The 27,467-nt window shown below is 51.7% G+C and overlaps 11 protein-coding genes across 11 annotated transcripts; 6 read left to right on the plus strand and 5 right to left on the minus strand.

The window, feature by feature from the left end:
* Positions 1 to 69: 69 nt before the first annotated feature.
* ABOM_010228 (putative protein kinase (NpkA)) lies at positions 70 to 1,696 on the minus strand (the record flags this gene model as incomplete). Its single annotated transcript, XM_022537356.1, has 3 exons — positions 70 to 513; positions 587 to 1,001; positions 1,134 to 1,696. 3 exons carry the CDS (start codon positions 1,694 to 1,696, stop codon positions 70 to 72), a joined length of 1,422 nt encoding a protein of 473 aa, XP_022384789.1.
* A 334-nt stretch (positions 1,697 to 2,030) lies between these two features.
* Positions 2,031 to 6,762, plus strand: ABOM_010229 (PB1 domain protein; the record flags this gene model as incomplete). Its single annotated transcript, XM_022537357.1, has 7 exons — positions 2,031 to 2,048; positions 2,117 to 2,189; positions 2,259 to 2,393; positions 2,483 to 2,931; positions 5,085 to 5,234; positions 5,282 to 5,617; positions 5,665 to 6,762. 7 exons carry the CDS (start codon positions 2,031 to 2,033, stop codon positions 6,760 to 6,762), a joined length of 2,259 nt encoding a protein of 752 aa, XP_022384790.1.
* Positions 6,763 to 7,838: 1,076 nt separating this feature from the next.
* ABOM_010230 (uncharacterized protein) lies at positions 7,839 to 9,932 on the minus strand (the record flags this gene model as incomplete). Its single annotated transcript, XM_022537358.1, has 1 exon — positions 7,839 to 9,932. The coding sequence occupies one exon, from the start codon at positions 9,930 to 9,932 to the stop codon at positions 7,839 to 7,841; it is 2,094 nt and encodes a 697-aa protein (XP_022384764.1).
* Positions 9,933 to 10,282: 350 nt separating this feature from the next.
* On the plus strand, positions 10,283 to 11,806 carry ABOM_010231 (flavin-containing monooxygenase; the record flags this gene model as incomplete). The annotated part of the gene is made up of 1 exon (XM_022537359.1): positions 10,283 to 11,806. The coding sequence occupies one exon, from the start codon at positions 10,283 to 10,285 to the stop codon at positions 11,804 to 11,806; it is 1,524 nt and encodes a 507-aa protein (XP_022384763.1).
* Positions 11,807 to 13,152: 1,346 nt separating this feature from the next.
* On the minus strand, positions 13,153 to 14,578 carry ABOM_010232 (uncharacterized protein; the record flags this gene model as incomplete). The annotated part of the gene is made up of 5 exons (XM_022537360.1): positions 13,153 to 13,335; positions 13,391 to 13,654; positions 13,714 to 14,001; positions 14,061 to 14,444; positions 14,507 to 14,578. The coding sequence occupies 5 exons, from the start codon at positions 14,576 to 14,578 to the stop codon at positions 13,153 to 13,155; spliced, it is 1,191 nt and encodes a 396-aa protein (XP_022384766.1).
* Positions 14,579 to 15,977: 1,399 nt separating this feature from the next.
* ABOM_010233 (uncharacterized protein) lies at positions 15,978 to 16,354 on the plus strand (the record flags this gene model as incomplete). The annotated part of the gene is made up of 3 exons (XM_022537361.1): positions 15,978 to 15,992; positions 16,054 to 16,122; positions 16,175 to 16,354. 3 exons carry the CDS (start codon positions 15,978 to 15,980, stop codon positions 16,352 to 16,354), a joined length of 264 nt encoding a protein of 87 aa, XP_022384765.1.
* A 315-nt stretch (positions 16,355 to 16,669) lies between these two features.
* On the plus strand, positions 16,670 to 17,843 carry ABOM_010234 (aldo/keto reductase; the record flags this gene model as incomplete). Its single annotated transcript, XM_022537362.1, has 4 exons — positions 16,670 to 16,718; positions 16,771 to 16,809; positions 16,888 to 17,419; positions 17,474 to 17,843. The coding sequence occupies 4 exons, from the start codon at positions 16,670 to 16,672 to the stop codon at positions 17,841 to 17,843; spliced, it is 990 nt and encodes a 329-aa protein (XP_022384768.1).
* Positions 17,844 to 17,948: 105 nt separating this feature from the next.
* Positions 17,949 to 20,048, minus strand: ABOM_010235 (fungal specific transcription factor domain-containing protein; the record flags this gene model as incomplete). Its single annotated transcript, XM_022537363.1, has 1 exon — positions 17,949 to 20,048. The coding sequence occupies one exon, from the start codon at positions 20,046 to 20,048 to the stop codon at positions 17,949 to 17,951; it is 2,100 nt and encodes a 699-aa protein (XP_022384767.1).
* Positions 20,049 to 20,743: 695 nt separating this feature from the next.
* Positions 20,744 to 21,955, plus strand: ABOM_010236 (2,3-butanediol dehydrogenase; the record flags this gene model as incomplete). The annotated part of the gene is made up of 2 exons (XM_022537364.1): positions 20,744 to 20,810; positions 20,892 to 21,955. The coding sequence occupies 2 exons, from the start codon at positions 20,744 to 20,746 to the stop codon at positions 21,953 to 21,955; spliced, it is 1,131 nt and encodes a 376-aa protein (XP_022384770.1).
* A 1,001-nt stretch (positions 21,956 to 22,956) lies between these two features.
* Positions 22,957 to 24,096, plus strand: ABOM_010237 (NAD(P)-dependent alcohol dehydrogenase; the record flags this gene model as incomplete). The annotated part of the gene is made up of 1 exon (XM_022537365.1): positions 22,957 to 24,096. The coding sequence occupies one exon, from the start codon at positions 22,957 to 22,959 to the stop codon at positions 24,094 to 24,096; it is 1,140 nt and encodes a 379-aa protein (XP_022384769.1).
* Positions 24,097 to 24,868: 772 nt separating this feature from the next.
* ABOM_010238 (nucleoside-diphosphate-sugar epimerase) lies at positions 24,869 to 27,450 on the minus strand (the record flags this gene model as incomplete). The annotated part of the gene is made up of 3 exons (XM_022537366.1): positions 24,869 to 25,689; positions 25,745 to 25,995; positions 26,450 to 27,450. The coding sequence occupies 3 exons, from the start codon at positions 27,448 to 27,450 to the stop codon at positions 24,869 to 24,871; spliced, it is 2,073 nt and encodes a 690-aa protein (XP_022384772.1).
* Positions 27,451 to 27,467: the final 17 nt, after the last annotated feature.

Here is a 27,467-nt window from a genome sequence, read left to right on the forward strand (position 1 = left end):
CGGAGGACTTCATAAATATATGAATATTCAACTCCCATGACTTTGTTGTGTGCGCAGGCCAGGTAGTATTCATCCCAAGCGTAGAGTAAAACCTGCTCCGGTTTCCCCACTGTCACCACCGGACTGGCCGCCAAAAACACTGGCAAAGTCCAGTCTTGGAGCCTCCTGGCCTCGCTTCGGCGCTTCGGGCGTCTGCCGCCGCCTCCGTTTCTCCATGCCTGCCTTCGATGGGAACGTAGGAAACATCTCCTTCGGCTTTGGACGAGGGTCTTCACGGAAGTACGGATGTGAAAGACATTCCTGCGTCGTCGGCCGCGAGCTTGGATTCAAGGCTAGGAGCGAAGAAAGCAGCTGCAGGCCGGCATTCGTCAAAAAGGGAAACTTGGAACGTGGCAAAAGAGGCAGGTTCCCAGATGGAGTCGAGGTCTGTGGAAGACGGAGAGACTTCGCATTGGGAAGAGAACGGAAGCCAGGCCATGTCTGCGGGGTTGGGGGGCCAGTCAAGGCGAAGATCTATTTTCCATCAGTACGCATTTAACGACATTTACCGTCACGGATATCCAGGGAAATGACGTATCAACCGTACCTTAGACACCTGATCAACCTCATTTTTTCCCTGTAGAAGGGGCTCCTTGGTGAGCAATTCCCCGAAGATGCACCCGATACTCCACATGTCAATCTCAGTACCGTACTTCTCCGCTCCCAGCAACAGCTCCGGGGATCGATACCATAGCGTGACGACCAGCTGCGTCAGCTTCGGTGGCGGATCGCCGTAGTACCGAGCCATACCGAAATCGGCGATCTTGATCTCGCCCCGGTTGTTCATTAAGAGGTTCGAGGTCTTCAGATCACGGTGCATGATCCATTGGGAGTGGAGGAAGTCAAGACCCGAGAGGATCTGGGACAGGAGAGTTTTGATTTCCGATGGGAGGAATGGCTCGCGCATGTCGTCGAGGAGCGTCTTCAGGTCGTGTTCGAGAAAGTCCATGACTAGGAAGACACTGTTTTATGCGGTGATCGGGGGCAGGAGGGTTTGTCCTCGCACCCCCGGGCTTTGGGGTTAATCTTCTGTATCTGAACTTTCCAGGTCCGGGGAAGATAGGGAGTGCAAAGGGGTGAATTGGCCTTGATACGGAAGGGGGGAAACGCACTCATCCATTTTAGTTCCGATAACGATTTCACGGAGGAAGACGATGTTTGGATGACGAGCCTCCAGGAGGGTTTGGATCTCCCGTAAGCCCGTTACGGGGAACCCATCCGGAGAGTTGTCCATCTTCAGCTTTTTGAGGGCGACTATTTCGCCCGTCGTGATATCCTTTGCTCTGCTCACCCATCCGTACGAGCCCTCCTCAATATGATTCAATCGCTCGAAATTGTCCACATGCCGGCTGGGGCCCCATCCCTGGGTCGGGAATTGTAGTATATTCGATGCCTTCTCTTGTGGTTTGGATGGCTCAACCTGGACCTCGGCCGCCGTGTCGGGATCATTGGAGAGTCGGCGACGTTTCTTGGGAGGGGCCTCTGAATCATTGTTTGCGGCTTCGCGTTGTCGGGCAGCTTCTTCCGCTTGTTGCTGTTCGAGCTGACGTTGTTTCTCGGCTTTGGCGCGTCGTTTCTCTTCCTTTTCGCGTTTGCGCTGCGCATTGATCGCTTCTGCTTCTGGGTCTTCATCCGCCCAGCGGGATTTGGAGGACATCTTTTCTGGACTTGGAGGGGGTGATTATGATTATTAATTGGGGATTAGAGTGAGATGAAGCTCCAGAGTCGGGAAGCTTCCATGTGGAGGCTGGTTTCGGAGTTGCGTGCCTGAGGTTCTCGGGAACGGTAATTTAATTGGAGGGATGACGCTATTGGCATTCGATGCCGATTTCAAATCCCCCGCTTTGTTCCGCGGGGCTTCTGCTATTTTTTCTTTCTGCACGGTTTATTATTATTATCTGTGACTCAACGGTTGTTACGATATTTATATACTTGATTCTATCTTGCTATATTCTTTGCGCAGCAAGCGATTCACGTCCCAAACGTACATCATGATTGAACCCTTCCAGGTCAGTGTGTTCCGCTCTATACCGTGGGTAGCAAGTATATTATAAATCAGGGCTGAACGTTCAATCAGACCACCTTCGCAGTCCCCATGACCTGCGAGGGCTGCGTGAAAGATATCTCCAGTACCTTAAACAAGCTCGACGGTATTTAATTTCCCCCGTCACATGGATTGCCTGTTTGTCCGGGTTCATTGGCTGACGGCGTTCCCCCAGGAATCAACAAAGTCGATGCCAGTTTGAAAGACCAGCTCGTATTTATCGAAGGCACGGCGCCACCCAGTTCCATCGTTTCCGCAATTCAGGCTACGGGTCGCGATGCGATTCTACGGGGTAGTGGGACCTCCAACAGTACGTCTCTCTCTGTCCATCCTTGTTTCAGTTGCCGCCGGGCATCGATCTGCCTGGTCCTTGGGCCTGTGCTAAGATACACTCACTAGGTTCCGCTGTTTGCATTCTCGAGACGCATGCGACTTCGGCCCCAAATAAGATCCGTGGATTGGCGCGTATGGTGCAGGTCTCGTCCAACATGACGCTTGTGGATCTGACTATTAACGGACTGGCGCCGGGCAAATACTGGGCCACGGTGCGCGAGGCCGGAGATATTTCGCAGGGAGCCGCGTCTACCGGGGGTATCTGGGAGGCATTGAAAGCTACGGTGTTGGGATCGGAGGCGGCCAAGGAGCCACGCGGAGTGTTTGGAACGGTGGATGTGGACGAGAAGGGACGAGGCAATGTCTTCTTGGACCGACCATTGGCGGTTTGGGAGATGATTGGACGGAGTATGGTGGTGTCGAAGAGCAAAGAGGGCCCGTTCCGAAAGGAAGACCCGGATACATTGGTTGGGGTGATTGCTCGGAGTGCAGGCGTGTGGGATAATGATAAGATGGTATGTTCTTGCTCCGGGAAGAATGTGTGGCAGGAGCGTCAAGAACAGGTGTCTCAGGGGATGGTGTAAGTTTTTGTTCAGTTTTTTCTCTTTCTATTTTTTTTGGGCATCTAATTGAGGCCCTCGGGCCCCTTTGGCCCCATTCACATTGACTTTGGGTGATTGGAGAGGCGGGAGCTGCCTTAAACTTTTCTTTTTTCTAAGTTGTGATACCTACTTGTCGTGAGATGATGATGTTAGTGATGTATCGTATGTGAATGAATCTGCATAAGGCTAGACGTGATGCTGTTGGTTTCCAAGCTGTTAGACGGACGGGCAGGATTGTGATTCCATTGATTCTCATCGATCAGTGCGCTGGAAGTGGAACTTTAGGTAGACGGTGAAGGAGGAGAGACGATAGTAGCTAGGGTATCAACTCACCACCTGATCAGAGTCAATAGTGGATTAAAAGGGAAAGGCTAAGAGAAATTCCACGACGAAGGGAACCCCGCTATTGGCTGTAAGGAGATAAATCGCAACGGTCGCAGGGCGTCATTGGATCCTGCCACGCGTGATTTTTTAATTAAACTTCTTGCGTTCATTCAATGCTCGGCAAGGAAATCCAGACGGAATTGTGCGAGTCGAGGGAAATTGATTGATAGAAAGTGAGGGATGGAGTGGAAGCGCCGTGGCGGGGCGACAAAGTATATTCTTGCCAATCTCATATCAGGTTTCCCCGGAGTATTTCTCATTCGTTTGCGGGACGCAGTCGCCAAGGGAATTCATTGAGTAACGATCTTATGATCGGTAGCAATCTCCCATGGGGTTGTAGTACTGCATCTCGGGAGTACGTGTTATTAATTAATGAGCGCAATCCTTGTTCTTGTGCTATTTGTCTCCGCAAATGGCTCGCCGGAACGGGCTTTTAATATATGCAATACTACTACTAGTGATACTTAGTATACGGAGCACTACGAGTACTACCAGTGCTACTAGTAGTAGTAGTACTAGTACTAAGTACTGAGTATACCAGGTAATAAAGGAATAATAGAAATGAAGATGAAAAAGTGTGAATATTGCGGTGGCCACCAATGAGGAGGGGGATCGTAGGGATCTTCCCTGCAATGTGATGAAGTATCCCCTGCAGGGGACCAATCAGCAACTCGGATGCCAGCCAGGGATCCCAGACGCTGCAGCTGCAACCATTCAGGTCAACGCTTGCTTAACGCCCCTCGCCAGGAACTTCAACTGGCTGGTTAAATTGAACGGGGGGTTATTTTTATAATCTCGACTCCCTTGGCAGTCCTTCGTCTTTCCCCCCTCCTTCCTGCCCTTTGGCGCTTCGAATCGGATCTATTGGTACTCCTGACCATCTAAGTATAGTATCGACAAGTGCCTTGCTGCTGCATACTCTGCACGCTAGCTCTGCCACGCATTTTCCCTGTCCTAGCCCTTTTGCTTTTCCTTTCCAGCTGGCTAAATCTGCTCTTTTCGACCTCATACATCCTGAAGGGGCCACTTCATAGACTCAAGGTTCCCAACTGACACAATCCTATCGACAAACGCTGTGGAGAATGCTCACCAGAGAAGACGAATTGATCTAGCCACCGCATTATCTATCTAACATCCTTGCGTCTGCTTGTCATAGTCACTAGTGGCCATTCAACCACCCTGGTCACCCGTGATCTAAATATATATCCGATCTATCTCCCCGCCAAACCAAACTAATTCGCCTGCATTGTCGTGCGCTTGGACTATCACTGGCTCCATTGCGGGACTATATTCCCTGGCTCACCGACTGAGAAAGCTCCTAGCACGGTTTTATCCTTTCGTGGCACAAACCGGGTCTTTCGGCCTGCCGGTCCCATCATTATCCCTGCCTCTGCGTGGTTAACCTGCAGTGGTTGGTGTCTTGGCCATTAGTATATATCCGCTGCTACCTGAGCACACCGCGAGAGTTGTCCGGCCTACTAGTCAGCAACCCGTGGGCTGTACCTCTGTCTGTGACCCTGTCTATCACTACATCCACCCGGTTGTCAGGTCAAGGAACGACCAGGCCTCAGGAGATCTAGAGAGGTATCAGTAGGCCCTCGGATAGCTGAAGCCATGTCTATCAAACAGGTATACACCATGGTGCTTGGGAAGTAACGGCAGATGCTCACCAAGACCATCAGGAAATTGAGACGTGGGTGCAGGCCCTCGAACACTATGACTGTCAAGAATACGACGAAGCCCTCCGGGTCTTTGACCTGATTGCCGACACGTCTAAAATCTTCTTCAACTGTGGCGTGATCTATGCGACATTAGGAGAGCATGACAAGGCGGTATGTGCCGAAGTCTGACGTGTACGACATGGTACTGACAATTGTAGGTCGAGTGTTACCAGCGGGCCGTCAATCTGGACCAATACCTCGCCATTGCGTACTTCCAAGAAGGCGTCTCCAACTTTCTTCTGGGCGACTTCGAAGAGGCATTGGCCAACTTTAACGATACCCTACTTTACCTCCGAGGCAATGCATCCATCAACTACGAGCAACTGGGCCTGAAGTTCCGTCTGTACTCATGTGAGGTTCTCTTCAACCGTGGTCTGTGCTACATATACCTGCAGCAACTGGGGCCTGGCATCCAGGATCTGGAGTATGCGGCAAAGGAGAAGGTTACGCCAGACCATGGCGTCATCAACGATGCCATCCGAGAGCGAGCAGAGGTATGTTGAAGCCCAAGACTGGTCTTCTATCTGTATTGACTTAATAGGGCTACACGGTGTTTTCGATTCCTGTAGGGGTTCTTTACCGACCAAATGAGGCCAAAGTCAAGAACCTCAAGACCAAGGACTACCTGGGCAAGGCACGGTTGATTGCCGCATCGGACCGTAGTGGTGTCCCGCTCCAGCCAGGTGACATTGCCAGAACGCAGTCCGGACTAGACAATCGAGCTCCTCCCGAAAGTCTCTTCGCAGCCAGCAAACTAGTACAACGAAATATCACGAGAAGTCGTCAGCACTCAGAGCCACCCCTGAACCGCAATCTATTCCCCCCGACACCACCGCCAGATGCCGACAAAAGCAGCGTCGGCAGCCCCCCTAGTAGTTCCGGGATGAACGGTCGACCGGGCTCCATCCGCGCCGCTCGTCCGCCGCGCCTCGATTTGGACCGACCGGGTGCCCACCCTCCCGGATGCAGAGTTGATACAACCCCGGAGAAGCCGCGGATCGGGACCACGCGCACAGCATCAGAGCCGCGGGGGCCACCTCAGCTACATCACCGCGCATCTCAAGGTGAAGTCCAAGTCTATCGAGAGATGGGGCATCGACGGGGAGCAAGCGACACCGGTTTCGCGCCCCCACCGAAAAGAATGTATGGGGAGGATGTGTACAACGGGTATTCTCGCCCGACCGTGGCCGTCAATGGGGGTCGGAAGGGCATACCCTGGCAGCGGGAGCGGTACATTGATGAAGAAGCAGAGTTCGCCAGCGAAGCGGAGGAAGGTGGTGCGAACGGAGAGTTTGAAATGGTCGAATCACGACGCCGAACGCGATCACCCAACCGAGGATCAAGACGAGCCAACTCTCGCCGGCCGGAGGTACGCAGGTTCCGGGTCAAGGTACATGCTGTGGAGGACACACGGTACATCATTATCGGGCCGATGATCGACTTTAGCGAGTTCGAGATGAAGATCCGGGATAAATTCGGCTTCCGCTCTCTGTTGAAAATTCGGATACAGGACGACGGGGATATGATCACGATGGTGGACCAAGAAGATCTGGATCTTCTGTTTAGTTCTGCGCGTGAAACGGCAATCAGGGAAGGGAGTGAAATGGGGAAGATGGAGGTATGTCTTGATGCTTCTTGAGTTCGCGGAAGGAGACTAACTGTAGCAGATATGGGTTGAAGAACGATCTATGATTTGATGACCTGGTATTGGCGTTGGCTGGTCGCATTGGACTGCATGGCATGTTATACCCTTCGATGACGCATGTATATACACGACTTTCGATAATGCATTACTTGTACAAATCTTTTATGTGGAATAGTACACCGGTGACTATATTTGTCTAATATGGCAACAAGTCCGGGGTACACTGAGAAGACTGCACGTAGAGCATGCCCTCAAGTGAGCAACAAGTCCATTCGCTTTAACGACGGTAAGAGGCGTAAAATAGAAATACAGAAAAGAACACGACAGCTAGGGCAAAGCCCACCAGTGTAAACCAAACCATGGAAGTATATTAGAATTCCTCCAGACAAATGACCATACTCCCATCCAGACATGTTGATACAAACATGTAGGGCATTCTATCTTATCAATCACAATCAACCTGGCTCTCCAACACCCCAGCCTACCTCGGGCAGCTAAGCCCGATCCCTATCTATACTGGGCACACCCAATACCAACATGACTCGTAAATGCTCGTCTCCATTCCAAAATCCCGGTAGGCCCATTATGGACACAAGAGTGCCTGCAGGAGTGCTATCGTCAGCCCAGAACGGCCTATTACAGTCCTGTATTCGATCAATGCCGACGACGAGGAGCTCAGAGATTGCATTTTGAAAGAATGGGATCTGTTGTTTTCACGGCGCATACCGACCTCGCGATTTTAATTGATTAGCTCTAATTACAGTCTGCACATTGTCCAAGCTACTTGATATCACGGAGATTTAGCTCTTCATGTATACAAGCGTAGCTTTCGTGATAGTCAGATGGCTTTATGCTTCCGGATATCCTTTGCATCAGATAGCTACGAAGAGGGGAACATGTCGTGTACCGGGTTATACTTGATGGAGAAACTACGGAACATCCTCAGAAACGATCGAGGTAAAGTAAACAGCATAGATGGGTACAAAAGCCGACATAATTTAGTCACAGGGAGCCCTCCCGGCCGCTTTCATTGACATACTCAGACCAAGATGTAGCTTCCAGATGAGGGTTTATTCTAGTCGCACCCATCTTTTCGCAGTGACATGGGTGCTTTGAACATGTCGCTGTATCTTCCGAGCAATACTATCACCGTCCAAGCCAAAGCGTCGGAAATTGGCCGACCCAGCCCCTGAATAGCCGAAAGAATCCATGGAGATCGAGGCTGTACAAAGCCTCGCCCAGATTGTGGATACGTATGCCTCCACGGACACAATATGCGGACTATCCGACAGAACCGCCTTCTGATATGTCTCGGCTTGCTTCTCAAACAGACTGATACATGGCATGCTGACCACTCGTGTCGGGATTCCTAGCTCGCCTGCCAGTTTTCTCGCCGCCATAACGGCGCACTGAAGCTCTGAACCACACGACACAAGCGTGACCAAGGCATTGTCTAATTCCAAAACCACGTACCCTCCGAGGGCTACGGAGTCCCGACTGGTAGTTGGGATTCTCACGCTGGGCGGATCTCGCGCGAGAGAAATAATGCTGGGAACGTTCTTGTTTTCATTACCCAGAGCGCACATCCAGGCACCTATGACCTCCTCCTCATCGGCCGGACGAATATAAAGCAAGTTGGGCATGGCACGAAACAACGAATCAACCTCCACGGGTTGATGTGTTGGTCCATTTTGCCCTTCCCCGATCGAGTCGTGTGTCGCAACGTGAATGACCCTCAGGTGGCTAAGGGCGCCCATGCGCACGCCGGGTGCTGCGTACAGGTAAAACATGAGGAAGGTGGCTGTCACTGGGATGAAGCTTCCCGGGTGAAACGCTGCAATGCCATTTGATATTGCTGCCATGGCGTGCTCGCGAATGCCGTACCGAACTACACGGCCCGCGTAGTGATCTCGTCCAAGTATGCGGCTGGACTGGTCGCCCATCTGGTTGGAATTCCATAGATCTGCCCCGCCGGCCACCATGCTGGAAACGTTGTCCATCAGTGTGTTGAACACGGCCCCGTTCCATTGTCGTGTAGCCAATGGGTCTCCGACATTTGGGTTCATCGTCTTCAACAGGTCTTGGACATCTAGCTGCCCGGAAATACGAGAACGAAGATGTTGTGCGTCTTGCGGAAAGGACTCCGCATACGTGGAAACTAACTCGTTCCACCCTGATTCTAAGACATTGCCTTGTTCGATCAGTGGTAAGAAGAAGTCCCTTGTTTGCTGGGATAAGCAATGGGAGACGGAGTCTCCATCGCCATTGGTAAATCGAGCCGCATCCTCATCGGTGTATGTCCCGTGGTGAGATCTGAAAGTCCCAGCTCTGGAGGTGCCGTACCCGATCGTGGTTCGAATGTTGATGAAGGTTGGTTTCTTGGAGGTGCTCATCTGGGCCAGTCGCAAGGCAGCTAGGATCTCTTCGACTGAATCATCGCCGTCCCAGACATCAAGAACGTTCCACCCCAAAGCACGCATTTTGGAATTTGTGTCTTCGGAAACAATCCACGATAAGGGGCCGTCGCAGGTCACTTGGTTGTTATCGTAGCAGAGAATCAAGTTGTCAAGGCCCAGATGGCCGGCAATTGCCATTGCCTCCTGGGCCACACCCTCTTGAAGACAGCCGTCCCCAGTGGTGCAGTATATCTTCGAAGAGATAACCCGATGTCCGGGTTTATTGAAAACGGCCGCCAGGTGCTTTGAAGCAATAGCTAGCCCTACTGCATTGGCGATGCCCTGGCCCAACGGACCAGTTGTGACCTCTACTCCTGGCACTTCGATCTCCGGATGGCCATGGCACAGCGTTGCTTCCCATTGGCCGTTGCGGTCTGGTGTTTTGGGGCTGGCGTATTTTCTTAGTTCGTCCATGGTCATTTCGGGGTAACCCGCGGCATGAAGCATGATATAGAGCAAGATCGCAGCATGGCCATTGGAGAGAACAAACCGGTCTCGATCAAACCATTCGGGGTTGCGAGGGTTGAATCGCATTGTATGTCTCCAGAGCGCCACTGCAAGCGGGACCATTCCAATAGCTGATCCGCCATGGCCGCCGCCGTTCTGTCGACAACAATCAATGATCAGCCTTCGAAGGTCGGTGACTGCCTGGTCATTATCGGAAAGCGATGTTCTTTTCATGTTGGACTGCTGGTTGGGGATTGTCATGTCTGAATTATGCAAGGTCCTGTGACGGCGATATACGGCCGGCCTTATGTCCTTATTTGAATGCTGCTTACACATGAGGCCAAAGATAAGTATATACCCATGTCTGTGGGGAACATGACTCCTAGCGTCCAACCTATCGGTGATACTAGGGTGCTTGGTATAGCCGGATGCTGGCCATATAGCCACCCGGTTATATCTCCCGATATTCAGCAAGGTCAAGCAGCGGTAAGCTAAGCCATGGCCAGACAAGGGACTGAATGTGCTGGTTATAAGTATTGTAATATCAACACGGACGTGGTTCTTTCAGACGATCGGACTTCATTCCTCGATTTCCCCTCAAATAACACACCATGCTTGCACACACCAAGGAACCCCGGGCGATCATCATTGGATGTGGCGTGGCCGGGATCGCGCTGTCAGCTCGTCTGAAGAAAGACCTGAACTTTGACAATTTCATCGTGTATGAACGTGAACGCGATATCGGTGGTACATGGTTCCTCAACACATACCCCGGAGTTGGCTGCGACGTCGACTCCCACCTGTATTCCTTTTCCTTCAACCCCAACCCAGATTGGTCGAAACGGTTCGCCGAGCAGCCCGAGATACTCGAGTATCTCAACAGTACCGTCGACCGGTTTGGGATCCGGCCTCATGTGCGCTGTGGGATCGAGGTCATCGAGGCTCGCTGGGACGAGGCCCGCTCCCTGTGGCGGGTGAACCTGCGTGACCTGCAGACCTCGCACACCTTCTGGCGCGAGGCGGAAATACTGGTCTCGTGTGTTGGAACTATTTCGATCCCCAAGGACTGCGACATACCCAACCACGAATCCTTTGCTGGTGCCATCTGGCATTCGGCGCGGTGGAACCACAACTACGACCTTCGGGGGAAAACCGTGGCAGTTGTTGGCAATGGATGTTCCGCAGCCCAACTCGTGCCCCATGTGGTGAGAGACGCGAAGCAGGTCTATCAGTTCCAGCGATCGCCCCAGTGGGTGACGAGCCGAGAAAACCGCCAGTTCACCGGATATGAAAAGTGGTGTTTTCGACATGCTCCTTTGCTCGGTCGCCTGTACCGCTTCAAGCTGTGGAAGGACACCGACGCGTTGCACACGCTATACATGTCCGAGTCCCAAACCTTCGTGTCTCAGCGCGAGAAGGCCACCAAGGGCGCAGTCGAGTATATCAAACAGAAGTCGCCCCCAAAATACCACGACGTGCTGGTCCCTAAGTTCCCCCTCGGCTGCAAACGCCGAATCTTCGACCCCGGCTATCTGGAGTGCCTCTACCAAGACAACATCGAGCTCACCACGGAGCCCATCGTGGAGTTCTTCGCGCACGGCCTCCGCACCCCGCAGCGCGACATCCCCGTGGACGCCGTCATCCTCAGCACGGGCTTCCAGATCCAACAGTTCCTCTCGCCGATCACCGTCCACGGCCGCCACGGCACGCTCAACGAGCACTGGAAGAGCACCCGAGGCGCGCAAGCATACAAAGGGTCCCTGGTGACCGGGTTCCCCAATTTCGGGATCGTGTTCGGGCCGAACGCGTTCCCCGCCCACAACTCGGTCATCTATACCAACGAGGTGCAGGCCGAGTACCTGATCAAGACGATCTTCCGCCCGATTCTCTCTGGCCACTTTGCCGCGATTGACGTCAAGGAGGCGGCGGAGCTGCGGGACGCCAATACCGTGCAGGCGAAGCTGCAGACGATGGTCTGGTCGGCGGGTTGTTCGAACTGGAACCTGGATGCGAATGGCCGCAATACGACCAACTACCCCGACCACACGTGGAAGTTCTGGGGTCGGCTGTATTGGCCGAGGTGGGAGGATTTTGATATCACAGGCGACACGGGCCGCAGACCCGTGAGCCTCTGAAGAAGGCTGCTCTGGCTGCGCTAGCTGGGGTGGTTCTGCTCGCGGGGCTTACCTGTCATTCCAAGTTATGGAAGTGAAATCGTGTTATTTAACTTTTACTGAGTCTTGCTAGGTATTAGTAGTTTAATTGTTTCATGCGTTGGCGTACTCTGCCTCCCCGATTGTTAATCACCGTCTCTTTTAAGGACTATACTACTGGCCCAACATAGCAGATCTACTTCTAGGCCGATTGTGGGCGAGTAGGTGGAAGATAGAAGAAAAGAGGTTGGTTGACACGACACTACGTGGCTAGTTCAGTTAGGGTTGGATTGGGCTGAGGGCCTGTGCCGGTGTACGGATAAGGCTGAAAAAAGGCGTGGCGGTAACGCGGAAGATGGGAAATTCAGGGCTCGAATGGAGGGACGGGCTAAAGCGACGGCCATAATACCACGGACGGCCCAATGGAGGGGTAAAAGGGCTTGTGAGAGGCAGAGACTAAGACGTAAAGCGACTAGGGGAAATACGTGGAGAGACGGGAAAAGCAAGGTATAAGAAGGAGGCCGCCCCCCCGGAGAAAAGGCAGGAGAACGGAAGAAAGTGGATTCGTTGTGGTAGGAGGAAAATGGAGTTTGAGGAGCAGGCCGGCATATCGAGAGGACAGCAGTTGAGTGATAGAATGGGGCACGAGGTGATACGCGTAGCGAACAGGGTGTTTGGGCGCGGTGGATGGAGTTCGGACGTACGAGATGTGAGGGTGTTGTATTGCGAGCAGGATGGTAGCATGTGGACCGTTGGCCTGCTTGTACGGCTGAGGGTGACGCTGACAACGGAAGGCGTGTATCGGGAGGACTGCGGAGTTGGGGAAGGGTGGACCTTGGGGACACGGTTGGTGGCGTTTGAGAAGGCACGGCAAGAGGCTATGACACGCGTGTTTGAGAGGGTGATGCAGCAATTTAGGGTAGCAGTGAGTGGAGCCAAGCGAGGATTATATGAAGTGGAGGAGAAGGTTGAATGGGAATGGCATGCTAAGTATGAGATGAAGCTGCAAAGGCGCGTCCCAACGTAGCAGATCTACTCCTAGGCCGTAAAAGTCTTTCAGACATAGAAAGCCCAGTGTCTCTGATTTATTGAATACTATATTTATATATCCTGAATTCGCTACTTTTTCTATTTCTCAGAAGGATGGTAACCGATTTAGAAGTGGATAGAGAAGCATCCTGCCTCGAAAGGCTATGTGATTCATTCATCCTCAACACAAGAAAGAAAGCTACCTCGAATCCACCATTTGCACACTGGGTGCTACAATAATCCTCAGTCATTTCATACCTGGTTTCCACCACCCAAACCCACCCACACAAAAAGACACCTCACTCAACATGCTCCGAACTCGGCCCCTTCTCAACCTCATCCAGCCCAGGCGTATCCGGCGAGTGCACACTGCCCTCGGCAGTAATAGAACGCGAGTCCATAAAAAGATAATCAATATCCTCAAGCGTAAGCCCACTAGTCTCCGGGAACAGGAAATAGATAAGCGGGACAAAGACCACGTTCTAGAAAACATGAGTCGAACGACGCCCCTGCAATGACGAATCCAGGCATGCTTACCATGGCCATGAAGATGAGATATGTTTTCCACGCGAGTCTTTCCACCATAGTGGGGGTGGCCATGACGATTGTGAACACCTGGTACACTTCACCGTAAGCAGTGTTGTGACTGAGGATATCTATATGATCATCTATCACACTCACCCAGATCCAGTTGGTCATCACCGCCAGCGCAGTGCCTTGTGCGCGCACCCGGAGAGGCAGGATCTCAGTGCTGTAGCACCAGGGGATGGCGTTTAGGCTGGCGCCGAAACATATCATGTACTAGTTGCTCGATGAGTTAATAGCAGCTTGGGTAGGTGTGGTTGGGGGAGGGGGCGAACCAGGATCAGAAAAGCAATGGATGCCTTGGACGTGTGCTCCTGCTTGTCGGTGCCGTTGAACGACATTAAGACGGACACCAGCAGCATGGATATCGCCATCCCTACTGACCCGATCATCATCGGTTGCCTGCGTCCGAGGCGGTCCAGACCGAGCGATGGCACTAGAGACCCGACCACAAAGGCAAACTGGACGCACCCAGCCACGGCCAGAGCGACGGTTCGCTCTAGACCAATGCTGTTTTCCAGAATTGTGGGCGCGTAGAAGACGATCACGTTGATACCGGCCCACTATGGCCATTTGGTGAGTACTGGGATGCTGGCACACCTTGCTGGGATGAAGACCTTACCTGGTTCATGAACAGTGCCAGGGAGGCTAGACCAACACGATATCCAGTTCTGAGGGGGTCTGGCTTGAATATGTGCCTCCATTGGAACGCGTTCTCCTCCTCGAGAGCCACTGCGCTCATCATAGCGTGGTGCTCTCCAGCCACATATGCATCGTCCGGGTCCGCGTTAATAACATAGGTCAGTACCGAGATTGCCTCCTCCCTCTTACCCATTTTCATAAGCCATCGGGGGCTCTCTGGCACGCCGAAGACGAGAATACAAATCGCCAGGGCGGGCACCACCTGAGCAGCGATGGGGAGACGCCAGGACAGTGGGCCGTCGGTGAAGCTGAGACCAAAGACGAAGAAGTATGCTATTGTTATGCCGAGTCCAATAAATAACACCTATTGCACTGGCTCAGGGGTATTCATTGACAACGAAGCAGTTGTAATTAGTACGAACTCACTTCTGTTGTGACGAGACGGCCCCGATATTTGCTCTTGCATAGTTCGGACTGACTGTTTCCAATGATGAGCATTGGTCGACCATACTTCACGCGATGTGAGTTCAAGTAGAGATAGGAGGTCTTACTACATGGGTACCGTAGAGGAATCAATCCCAACCCCTGTGTACTGTTGGCCACTATCAGAGCAGTTGACGATATCCGACTAACCTATCCCTGTGATAATCCTGCCCACCATGAGCTGCGGCACCTGCAACTTATCGTTAGCAGCCATAGTAGCTCCGAGCAAGACGGCCTACACCAAACGCCGCGCACTGCAACACAGCGCCTATTGATGTCAGGACCATGGCGAGCAGGATCGCCTTTCTGCGTCCGATCCTCTCCCCGATTCCAAGGTTCACGATACATCCTACCAGGCACCCAATATTGTAAATCGAAACTGGAAACCCGGTTAGAATAGCCCGCCAGGCGGGTAGGGTAACAGATACCAATGATGCCTATGAATCCGGCACTGGGATGATTGAAAGTCTGGAGAAAGTCCGGGTTCGTGACGATGCCTGGATACGTTAAGGATTCCATTGTCAAGGGGTGGAGCGATGGGGATGACCTCCGAAGATGCCCTGATCATAGCCAAATCTGGGAGTTCCAGATGTCAGCATCCATCTTGAGACTAATGGTCGTTTGCATCTTACAGCAAAAAGGCCACCAAGCAGGTGCAGGTAATGGCAAATTGGACCGGAAAGCCCGGTTTGAACCATTTCATAAACTTCATTTGGAAAACAGTAACCGCGTCTCGTTCTGTAGCTAAGGTGATTGTTTAGGTAAATGTTGGAGCTTACGACGGTCCTTTTTCGTTTTTGATATAGCTATACGGATATTACTCATAATTCATTTAGGTGTCGTATAGAGTTTGGAATGCCCCAGATCGCATATAACCTACACCGGATCTACGAAGATGAAACCAGTCAACGAGTGTGACACTATGCTCCAGGAATGTGCCAATGAGTATGGTCGAGCGGGCCAAGGACAACCCTGCTGCTCTCCGGTATGGAATAAACCATATTGCCGGGCTCTGACGTAGTGGGAATTAGGATATAGGAAGTCTGCGATATGGATAGCAACCACTGGGAATGGAATTGATGATGGGACACGGGGACCTTTTCTCCAGAAGCCAAGAAATGGAGAGCTACCAGAGGGGTCGATATGTATTTCCCCCATTTGACCACCCATAGCAATCAACCTGTTAACAGCTGCGGTTGTTCAAGAGGCCAGTAAGGAAATACAAACTGGATGCCATGTCCAACTGGATTAGCCTCTCCACTCGTTGAGGTATCCATCATTCGGGAGGAAGCAGTTTGAACATCGGGTTATCAGCCTCAAGGACCACTTGGACACTTTCGGCTTTGACGACGAGATCCATATAGACACGCAGAGTGGCTCTCAGTGGGACAGCCCAAATAGTACTACTTCCAACATGGCTTCGCACAATGTGCGTACTATATCCCCCTAAACCGGAGATACGTACTCTACCATACCTAACCCGAACCCAGCGTACCCAACTGCGCCGAATCAACCACGCTGCCGTCTCCGTGGCACACATTGAGGGCCGTCGTGTCCTGGTATAGCCGGGTCTTCGGATTTCAGCTAATTGGCCAAATCACGCACATCAAGCGGTCCGAGGCCCCACACGCTGGGATCTTTCACCTTTACCCAGAGGATTTAAACGAAGTCAAGATCGCTTATATGGCCACCGGCAATGGTGTCGGCTTTGAGTTCTTCGAGTTCATCGACCCCTCGCACGTTCCCCCTGCCGGCTCGTTCCAGTATGCCCTCGGTGGTTTCCACATCTGAATGACCGACCCCGACCCGGATGGACTGGCACGGCTCGTAGCTGACGTGGGTGGCCGAAGAATCGGGCAGATGGTCAGTTTGGAGGGAACGAAGTGTCTCTACGTGGCGGACCCTTGGGGAAATGTGGTGGAGATTCTGAGTACTAGCTTTGAGCGATTGGCGAGTGTCATTGCTGTATAGTGGGTCTTATTATGTGAAATCGATAAGTACATAGCCGACGTGCTTTGGCTGTTCGCCATATAATCTACAGATGTCTCGTTGCGATGTTGGTACCTGCATGATTGAATTTCATTGCAAACTCCCAAAGTGCTCGCCATGGAGTCGCCACCACGAGTCTGCGAAACAACTTTTCCACTTAATAATGGTACTTGAACTGAATCAAGACTGAAACAGAAATGCTAAGATATAATGTATAGGCATGGCCCTTCCTGCTGTCGGACTGGGAACATGGCAAGGTAAGAAGACAGCTCAAAAGACTATCACACTCGGTGCCCGAAGTACAACAATAATAATAGCAACAACAATAACAACAGGCACGAATAATTCAAAGGATAACGATAACCTTAAAAACTCGATCATCCACGCCCTCCACACTGGATACCGTCTGATCGACACGGCCCAATATTACCACGTTGAGCCTGTAGTCGGCGAGGCCGTGCGCGCATCCGGGATCCCTCGAGGCGAAATCACAGTCATCACCAAGTTCTGGGGAGAATGGCATCATGATCCGGAAGCGGCGTTGCAGCGATCCCTTGATGCGCTGGGACTAGACTACATCGACATCTTCCTCATGCATTGGCCCTGTGCAGCGACACCTGACGGAAAGCCGTTGGGGATTACGGAGCAGCCGACCTTCGTGGAGACGTGGAAGATGATGGAGAAATGTGTCGGATGGCGATGTCGGGCAATCGGAGTCAGCAATTTCAGTCAGAAAACCTTGGATGTTTTATTGGCAGAGGCGACGATCGTTCCGGCTGTCAACCAAGTGGAACTGCATGCGTTTAACCCGAACCTCAACTTGGTCCCGTACTGTCAAGCGAAGGGCATCCAGGTCATGAGCTGGAGGTAAGTCGGTACCAGAACCTCGAGGCTACCTGGATTGCTGACTGCTTGTATTAGTACCATGGGAGGAGGTGCAGAGTTCGCGACACGGGCCAGCGAAATTCTCACGCATCCGCTATTCAAAAGAATAGCTAGCAGTCATGGCTGCTCAGCAGGGGTCGTTTCGCTGTCCTGGGCAGTGCAACGAGGCATAACGGTCATTCCAAAGAGTATCTCGTTGGCGCGCATTGAGGACAATATTGCCTTAGTCACCCTGGACCAGGCGGAAATGGAGGAGCTGAATAACGCACACCGGGACATCTGCCAACTACGCATTGCAAACCATATCCAAGGCCTACGGTATGAGGTCCATGGCCACGCGACTATATTGGGGTGGACAGCACAGGACTTTGGGTGGGAGGATGACGAAGGTAATTGGTTGACATAGAGCGCGTGTATGTAGCGGATGTTATCATTCCAACTTGGTAAAGTGTCCTTTTCCGATCGTTACAAATCATCAGGCCCACATGGTCTAGATCCGCATTGGTGTTGATTACTGGGGGAGGAGGATGTCTGGGGGCAGGTTAAACAACGAGGACAACATCGGGCCATTTTGCCATGGATCGTAGCCGAACAGACCGTTGAAGACGCCCGCGTCCGGGTCGGAAGTGATCATTGAGCTTATTCCAGGCGGGTCACTGCGGCTAGGTATCGTGTAGGGATTCCCCTCTTGTTCATTCGGTGCAGGGACTTTCTCAAACAGTCTTGTGGAGAGGTTATCGAACAACTGCATGATCCAGGGACTGGGATCCCAGGACTCACACGAGTCACGCAGAACCATCTGGCATTTAACTAGTTCCGACCGACCCAGTTGAGATAGAAGCTTGTTGCTACTTCTTAATTGCGTGTAGAACACCGCCTGGGCCAGGAAAATGCCATGGAACAGCTCGTGTGGCATTCGAAGCACGGATGACTTTGTGACCACGGTGCTGGCTACGGCGGCGATATCATACGCAGCTGAGGTGGTGATATTGCCCTGCTCATACTCCTCGTGTTGTCTGCTGGGACTATCGTTTGGTACGTGGCCAAGGTAAATCATAATGAGATGATGATTGTATTGTACGGATAGCGTCGTGGAATATGGATTGAGAGGATCGACGGACTCGTCCCTCCAAGCAAGGGATGGGGACAATTGGTCTCTCCAGTCTTTCAGCCGAGTATGGAGCTCCACCGGGTGCACTTGCGGGCTCCCAGGGTAGAATCGACTTATGACCACATCGCGGAGAATGAGGGACAACCTTGCGATTTCAATCTGATATAGGGCAAACATCTGATGCTCGGGAGTGTGCAAAAAGTTGGGATCTGCAGAATCATGAGCGAAATCCTGAGTGGTCAACATCTCTGTGTCAGACTGGTTAATGTCAATCCGAAACGGCCGCCCCACGAGGGCGCTACATGCACTGTCTCGGACTACTAGGATCCACCAGAGCCGTCGGAGCAAGCTCTTATCCTGGACTTTCATATTCGTGGTTGCCGTCGACCGGTGCATACCCATGCCTTCCGCCACGGTAACAGCAGTGCTCATCCAGGAGTAAAAATTCCAGTAGTTGTTTGGCCCACCGCCCCAGAAGGACATGAGCAAAGCGCTTTGGAGGATGACGATCTTGTTGATCTCATATCCCGAATCGAAAAGCACTTTGACCTTGCGATAGTAGGAGAAACGAGCGTCTCGGCGTGAGGGAAAGCCGGCCTGGTAGATCAAGGAAAGTGGACAAAATGTCGCAGCGATAAAACATATAGAGTGTAGAAGGATAAGAGGAAGCTCTCCATTGGCATGTTGTTGTACAATCTCCAATTGATTGACAATCGGGTACAATGGATAGACCTGCTCGAGGAAGACGGTCATCAACGCGTCCAAATGGGGCTTTGAAGGAAAGTCAAAGACGCCTTTTATTCGAAGATATTCGAGGTCCTCGGGCAAAAGATGCTCGGGCTGTAACCTATTCTGCGGGCCTCTCTGGGGTTCTCTCTCTGGAAATGGCGGCCCTGGGTGATGCAGTTTAGGCCGGCCACCCTCTTTTAGATCCTCCAGGACGATGGCCAGAGGGAATGACTCCCCCAAGTAAGTGATGGAGCATTTGTCAACAAACTCTCTCGGGTTCTTCCGAGTGTTGAGAAAGTGGTCAAACATGGTTGACCAAGAAAGATCACGGAACGATGAGGCGTTGCCTTCTGGATGGACGGATGGATGTGTGCCCGGAGACCCAATGGTCCCAGATGATGATTGATAGACGCCAGACGGGGACACCACGGGAGAGCAGACATTCTCTCGGGCATTATGATCAGTAGGTAATCGCTGGTATCGACCAGTCTCATTTTCGTCGGACCTATGCTCATCTGGTCGAGACATGGCTATATGATCGGGATAGGTTGGCGATGCATCGTCGCCGTAGGTGAACGAAAAGCGACGGGCATCATCCTCAGTCGCCGGCGGCGTACTGCTATCAGGAAGAAGCGACTCCTGCTCCTCTACCAGGTCGTCTTTCTCGTTTAATTCCACATCTCCGTTCTCCCCCTCGAGTGCTCCTGAGTTCTCTGAGAGAGGTGATGGCGGCCTCCCAGATACGACGGTGGAATCCTGGTGACGATCCATTTTACGGGGATAAGTCCCCCTCTTCGTCTGTCGCAGGATGCAGTCTGTATTGCCACTGCGCACGCAATTTGCACAGGGCATCTGGAGCATGGCATCGCACTTGATGCGCTTCTGGTTGCATCGTCTACACGCCTTCCCCGCTCGAATTCGGGCCGCGCCAGTTTGTTCGTGCTGGCTGATCGGTTCGGCATTTTTCTATTCTAGCTTTATTTTTCTTTCGTCCAGGAGACCGTCTAATCTCCCCTGCCTGGCTCTCTAGTGAGGTTGAGCATCGGATAGTTATTTGGCCATGAACGTACGGCGGAGGAGCTCAAGTCCCCCGCAATACATTATTAATTCGATCTAGCTTCAATGTGGGGCAGGAACAAGCGATGGTCAGTGTGTACAGTAGTTGCCCAGATGAATTCAATGCCCATTTCCCTGTTGACAAAAACTAAACCCGAGCGCTATCATGGCAATGCACGAGTCGAGAATTCACTACTGAGAAACAGGGTCATATAGCCGGGGTGGTGTCCTACATCACAGGCCTATCGTATATACATATAGCCGCCGCCATAGAGAGAGAAATGGCTTATAGTGAGCACGGCGAAATAAATCTGGGGTGGAAATCCGGCAGAGCGATTCATATATGAGCTTCAGCTTGCAAGTAGACCAGACGATTTGTGCCAGCATAAATTTTGTTCGATACTAACAATATGTCGACTCCACGCCGAAGCATCACGGCCTTGCAATACTATGGGCGGGAGGACTTGAGACTGGAACGTATTTCTCCACGGTATCCACCCGGAACTTAACTATCTCCACCGTCCAGGCTCTCTTGGACCAGTCAACTAACATACACAGACCGTGTGGACCTAATGATGTCCGCCTTCAAGTCGCATACTGCGGGATCTGCGGCTCCGACATCCACGAATATCTGGGAGGCCCGATATTCCCCCAAACCGGGGGATCAGAACCCCTGGACTGGCGAAAAGCTGCCTGTCACACTGGGCCACGAGATGTCGGGTGTCGTGATCCAGGTTGGCTCCAATGTACACAACATTCCGGTTGGGTCTAAGGTCGCTGTGAGTCCCGCCCTCGACGACCGACATTACGACATGGAACCATGCACCACCTGTGCGATGGGCAAGCGCAACATCTGCAAACGCTTTTCCTCATATGGGTTCAGCGCTCCTGGTGGTGGCTTCGCGACCGAGATTGTTGTCAGGGCACTCAACTGTGTCGTCCTCCCTGATGCGGTTTCGCTCCAGGTCGGTGCTCTGGTGGAGCCTCTGGCCGTTGCGTGGCATTGCATCCGTACCTCTGGCTTTAGGAAAGGCCAGAAGGTGCTGCTTTTGGGCGCCGGCCCAATTGGCCTTGCAATCTTGATGCTTCTTCGCGTCTGGGGGGCTCGGTGCGCGGTGGTCAGCGAAGTGACGCCGTCACGGAAATTGCTGGCCAAACAATTTGGTGCAGATGTTGTGGTCGATCCGTTAGAGGGATCTGAGTCCTCTGATCCAGTGCTGTCGGCCGTTCATCAGGCTGTCGGTGAAAGTGGAGTGGATGTCGCCTTCGATGCCACGGGGCTTCAAACGACGTTGGACACGGCCATCGCCGCGACCAGGCCGGGAGGGACCATATTCAACGTGGCGATACACGAGAAACCGCTCCAGGTCAATTTGAACGATCTCGGCTGCTTTGAAAAGCAACTCACCGGTGGAATGTGCTATACAATGGAGGATTTTACTGGGGTGTTGAAAGCACTGGAGAGCGGAAATCTGCCGGCGCATAAGATGATCACCTCCATAGTTCCGCTTGAGCAGGTAATCGAAAAGGGCTTTCATGAATTGATTCACAGCAAAGCCTCTCATGTCAAGATCTTAGTTCAGCCACAGTCTCGTGTGGGCGAGGTTACCGCCAACCTTTGAGGTGCGATGCTATCAACATCAACTTCAAAGTTTCAGGACGCTCAGCCTCAGGACATTTTTATCGTATGTCGTTACGTGGAATATTCTTTAAATTGAATGGATTGATACGTTTGAATCAACAAGAAAGGAAAGAAAAAATAATAATAAGTAGACTATTATAAAGAATGCCTTCTGCACTGCATATAGCCGGACGCTGTAGTTTAAATACTCGCTGGCCCAGCTAGCTTGTGTATTTTATTAGCAAGATATTTACCACTATAAGGACCATTAAATCATGTCAAATCGCCAATTTCCTGATGGCCTACCAACGCTTTCGAAATATCTCACCACGACCCTCAGACAGGCATGGGTATATAATCGCCATTTTTCGTCTTGTACAGCATCACTGCAGCTGGAATTTGCCCCGACCAAACATTCCTGCACCGCCGGTGGCAAGATGTCAAGCGATGTTTCGGGATCAACGTCCTTGGAACATACTATACGGCACAGCTGGCTGCGAGGTGTATGTCCCAACAGGATCGAGAGAGAAGTCCAGATTCCATCTCCAGTATCGTTATGATCAGATCAGTGGCCACTCACCAGGCCAGTACTGGGCAATTCCTCAGCGACTACTGCTCCAGCAAGGGGGCAGTTCTTTTCTTGACAAAACAGCTAGCGGGGGGGAGATGTTGATCACTGGAGGGCTTCATGCAGGGCGGGGAAAGTAAAGTCCGGGGTAGTGAGAGACTACTAGTATTGCCCGGTTGGGGTCCATACAACCGAGATAGGATCATCTACATACGTCTTTTCTCCATTTTGCCGGCTATTGGAGTGATAGGAAGGGTATACAACCGAACCGAATACGGTTCTGCAAGACGATATCGGCTGCAGCAAGAGGATATATAGTTATAAACATAGAAACACTACCTATCAATCTGTAGGAGTGCTTAAATTTGTGTATTGATCAGTGCTATCTCTATGTTATCCTGATTATCTCAATCATCATGACAGTCAGAGCAAAAATGACAACCCATACCCACACCGCCGCCGTCTTGTATGGCGCCCATGACATGCGCATGGAGACGCGCACAACCGCGCCCCCAGCCCCAGACGAAGTCCAGATCCGTATCCGAGCAACAGGGCTCTGCGGCACCGATATGCACTACTATCATAGCGGCAAGAACGGCATGTTTGTTGTCCAAGAACCGCTGATCCTCGGCCACGAGGCCGCCGGTGAGGTGGTTGCCATTGGGAGCAACGTACAGCAGCTTCAATGCGGTGACCGAGTAGCCATCGAGCCCCAGCAGCCTTGCAAAAAGTGCAGCATCTGCATGGCCGGTCGCTATAATATATGTCCACAGATGAAGTTCACCGGGTCTGCGAGCGCCAACCCCCCAATCCAAGGTTCACTCCAGGAGGTATACAACCACCCGGCCCTGTTTGTGCACAAGATTCCACCTTCCATTTCCTTTGAAGAGGCTGCGCTCTTGGAGCCACTTTCTGTCGCCTTGCATGCTGTCAGGCGGTCTCAGCTCCAAATCGGCCAGTCGGTATTGGTCCTTGGTGCTGGGGCCATTGGGCTCCTCTGCGCAAGCCTGGCTAAAGCTGCTGGGGCCTCACGTATTGGGATTGTGGATATCGAGAGGTCCCGACTTGACTTTGCCATGGGAAAGAATGGAACTGACAATGCGGTCGCCACTGCGGCGTATCAAATTGTGACCCCAACCGTGTCAGCCGAATCAGATCCAGAGCAGGTTGCGCATGAGACGTCAACCGAGATCCTCCGGTCTGAAGGCTTCGGTCCCGCCGATGTGGTGTTTGAGTGCACAGGAGTGGCATCTTGCGTTAACATCGGCATTGGATGTGCATCCCCTGGGGCCAAAGTTGTTTTGGTAGGTATGGGGAGTCCAACACAGAATATCCATGTGGGAGCAGCCGCCGTCCGGGAGGTTGATTTGCTATCGCTGTGGAGATATACAAACACGTTCACAGCTGCTATTGATCTTGTTAAAAGTGCCCAGGTTAACCTGAAGTCGTTGGTAACACACACATATGATCTTGCAGAAGCAGCGACGGCATTGGATCTTACTTTATCTAAGCCAGCGGATCTTATCAAGTGTGTTGTTACTGTGAAAGACCAGAAGTTAGACTATGTAGGGTAGGAGTATAATTGGAGAATTTATCCGTGAAGCCAGTGGGACATCTGTGTCTTACTAGTTGTTGGACATATCAACGCTTTTCCTTGTTCGTGGCTTGACGCTTTTGGTCCTGATAATTGCATTAGGACCCAGAAGGATGATTCAGACATAGTATATGATAATCCATGAAAACAATATTCCTTTTTCTCCGTGTATGTAGCCTAATCATTCTATTTCAAATTAGGAGGAAAATATCAAATTCAGACGGTGTATTATGCAAAGGATAGTGATACATCCCCTGAGCTGCCTTCGATATTCGCTAGTTGTAGAGCCTTACATCCAGGAATTGATGTAATTTTAAAACGATATGTATAGTTCCACAGTGTCTGCCCTCGTATGTATTCCTCAGAATAGTGAGGGTGTGATGGGGTTGGTGGCCTCGAATTTCAGGGTACTTAGATTTAGAGGCATATATATGGAACAACTAGGTGTCACAATACCAGCTGTAAGTCTAGGAGCATATGATTGGTAGGGAGGCATAATGGCTGATCTCATCGGAACATTACAATAAGCAGAATTCATCATAATATGCGCCAGGAAGTCTTGTCCGGGGGCTACAAGGGGTGTGGATGGACCACCGTCTTAATGTGTGGGTGAGATGCTTGAATGTCTATTTGGCTTCGAGGAATACTCTATCTAGACACAATAAAAGCGAGAATCTAACCATTCTATTCCCTAAAGAAGTCCCAAGAGATTGCTACGTCTCCAAGACATCATATGCGTTTCATCTCACAACTTACAAATCAAGTCTAGAAGCCTCTGAGCGAATGAGGTCAGGCACCTCATCTTCCAAACTTCTCTCCTGTGGTTTCCAATCCAGCACCTCGGTTCCCCTTAGAGCCTTGCCTCTAGAGTTCCAGCCCCAACTGGCAGCTTCAAACCCAGCAGGGGATTTGACGGCCTCATCGAGAGACCATTCCTGGTGCTGAGGTGCCTCCGCAAGGTAACCAAGTTTAAATGCCTGCTGGCCAATCAACCTGGACAGGTCCCCCCAAATATGCTCCCCGTTTTCACACAGGAAGTATCCCTTTCCACCCCAGATCTCATCGTCGTTGGCCCTGGTGGGGTCAAGCGCAGCCTGTACAAGTCCTTCAAAGAGCCTGCTCAGATCCCAGACATGGACGTTATTCCACCGGGCCAACCCCTTCCCGATCTGTGGCGTATACTTTTGCTTTAAAATAAACGACGCAAGTTCATAGGCCTGTCGACCACGGCCAGAAATAGGACCACGGCCTGGCCCATAGATGGTGGGAGGGCATACAATAACAGTCTTAACACGGTCGGCATATTCAACCCCAGTCTTCAAGACTATCTCATCCACATTCCGGTGGAAGGCTGCCGGGGGTAGATTGACCAATTCGTCGATTCCGTCCCAGTCATTGAACACTTTTTCATCCGGCTCTCCGGAAACCTTCCGTACGTCTGAGTCGAAATAAGTCAGAATACCGGTCCCGCCTGTGTGTAGCCAATACCCTGGTCGCTCAGGACTATGGCCCTGAACCATTCCTTCAGCAATCGCATTGGCTGCGACAACATGATCAGATGAGTCGGCCGTATCTATATCCCACTGTTAACGAAGATCATTCCATGTTTCCAGATTCTCTAGACATACGAATCACAATATCTGCCCATGCAGCTTCCCGAGCAATCTTTTCGGTATCGTCAAGATCGCCAATGATTACCCTCAGCTTTGGATACTGCGCCTGAACTTTGCGGGCTTTATCGTCGGTTCGGATTAAGGCCGAATATTCGAAATCAGGGTGGTTCTGGTGGATGTGGTAGAGTGCATCGCCGCCGATGTAACCGGTGACCCCGGTGATGAAGATTTTTGTAGGCATGGTGGTTCCAAGTTGTCCTGAGAAACTGAAGTAAGCATTTAATTATCATTTTCTAAAACCTAGTTCACCAAGTGTGTATTTATAACTAATTGACACGTTGTATTGAAGGGGATGACTTCATCAACCAGCTGACAAATATATATAACCGGCCGGTTATATGGCCATCGCCAGCTGCGACTTGGCTAGATATCAGTAGTTCTGAAGTAGACAGAACTCGCTAGTATCGCATATCCCGGAGTAGAGATATCCGAAGAGCTCAGACTGTCTCAAAAGCTCTGGTTATATGATCCAGAACTGTATACAGAGTGCGGAAGTATTGTCTGTTGGGTTAATTTAGTCCACCGCACGAAGTAGTTAGGGCAAAATATAGAAGGTCACGTGGAGTTTCTGAGACTGATGCCTGACAAGGCCACCTAAATTGATAACACATGCCACCTAATGTGATGGTTTTGAGAACCTGATAATCCCACAAACCATACTTGCTACCCTCGCGCCCGAATCCAGATTCCTTGACGCTGTCAAAGGGAGCCTCCGCGGCGCTGATCTTCCCCGTGTTGACTCCGAGCATACCAACTTCCAACGCCGCCGAGACACGCAAAATGGTGTTCATACTCTGGCTGAATAGATAGCCTGCCAGGCCGTACTCTGTAGCATTGGTCATCTGGATAACCTCGTCTACAGTGATCGCCGCCAAAGGCCCGAATGTCTCTTCACACACCACTGCCATCTCGCTAGTGATGCCCACTAGCAGCGTAGGCTCGATGAAGAATCCGCCTGAACCATCCATAGTCTTCCCCCAAGTAACCAGGGTGGCACCTTTGTTCAAAGTATCGTCAATATGGGCTTGGGCCTTCTCAACGGCCGCGCGGTTAATCAATGGGCCGTGCGTGACGTCAGGCGAGAGGCCTGGACCGACCTTGAAGGATTGTATACGAGCCGACAGTCGCTGGACAAAGATGTCGTGGCATGCACGATGAACATAGATGCGATTTGCACAGACGCAGGTCTGGCCGGAGCATCGGAACTTGCAGATGACGGCGCCCTCCACAGCCGCGTCCATGTCGGCATCGTCGAACACAATCAACGGCGCGTTTCCCCCCAGCTCCATGGAGATCCGTTTCATGGTCCGTACGGCATGCTCGGATATTACCTTTCCGACGTCTGTGGATCCTGTAAAGCTGACCTTGCGCACTAAGGGGTTGGTATACAGCTCTGTAACAGCCACGCGGTCCGTACAGGGCGTGACCTGGACGACTTCGGTAGGCAACCCAGCTTCTAGAGCGATATGGGCCAGCGCTGTCGCACAAAGTGATGCTTCTCGGGGAGGCTTGGCCACCGCAGTGCATCCGGCGGCAATGACAGGGCCCAGCTTGCGAGTGATCATGGCCACGGGGAAGTTCCACGGGGCAATGATGGCGCATACGCCCACCGGCTGCCGGATGACGAGATTCTTGCTCCCGGCATGCTGTGAAGAGATCATTTTACCGTGGGATCGAA

Source organism: Aspergillus bombycis, assembly GCF_001792695.1.
Source record: "Aspergillus bombycis strain NRRL26010 chromosome Unknown contig00122, whole genome shotgun sequence".
Classification (NCBI taxonomy): Eukaryota; Fungi; Ascomycota; class Eurotiomycetes; order Eurotiales; family Aspergillaceae; genus Aspergillus; species Aspergillus bombycis.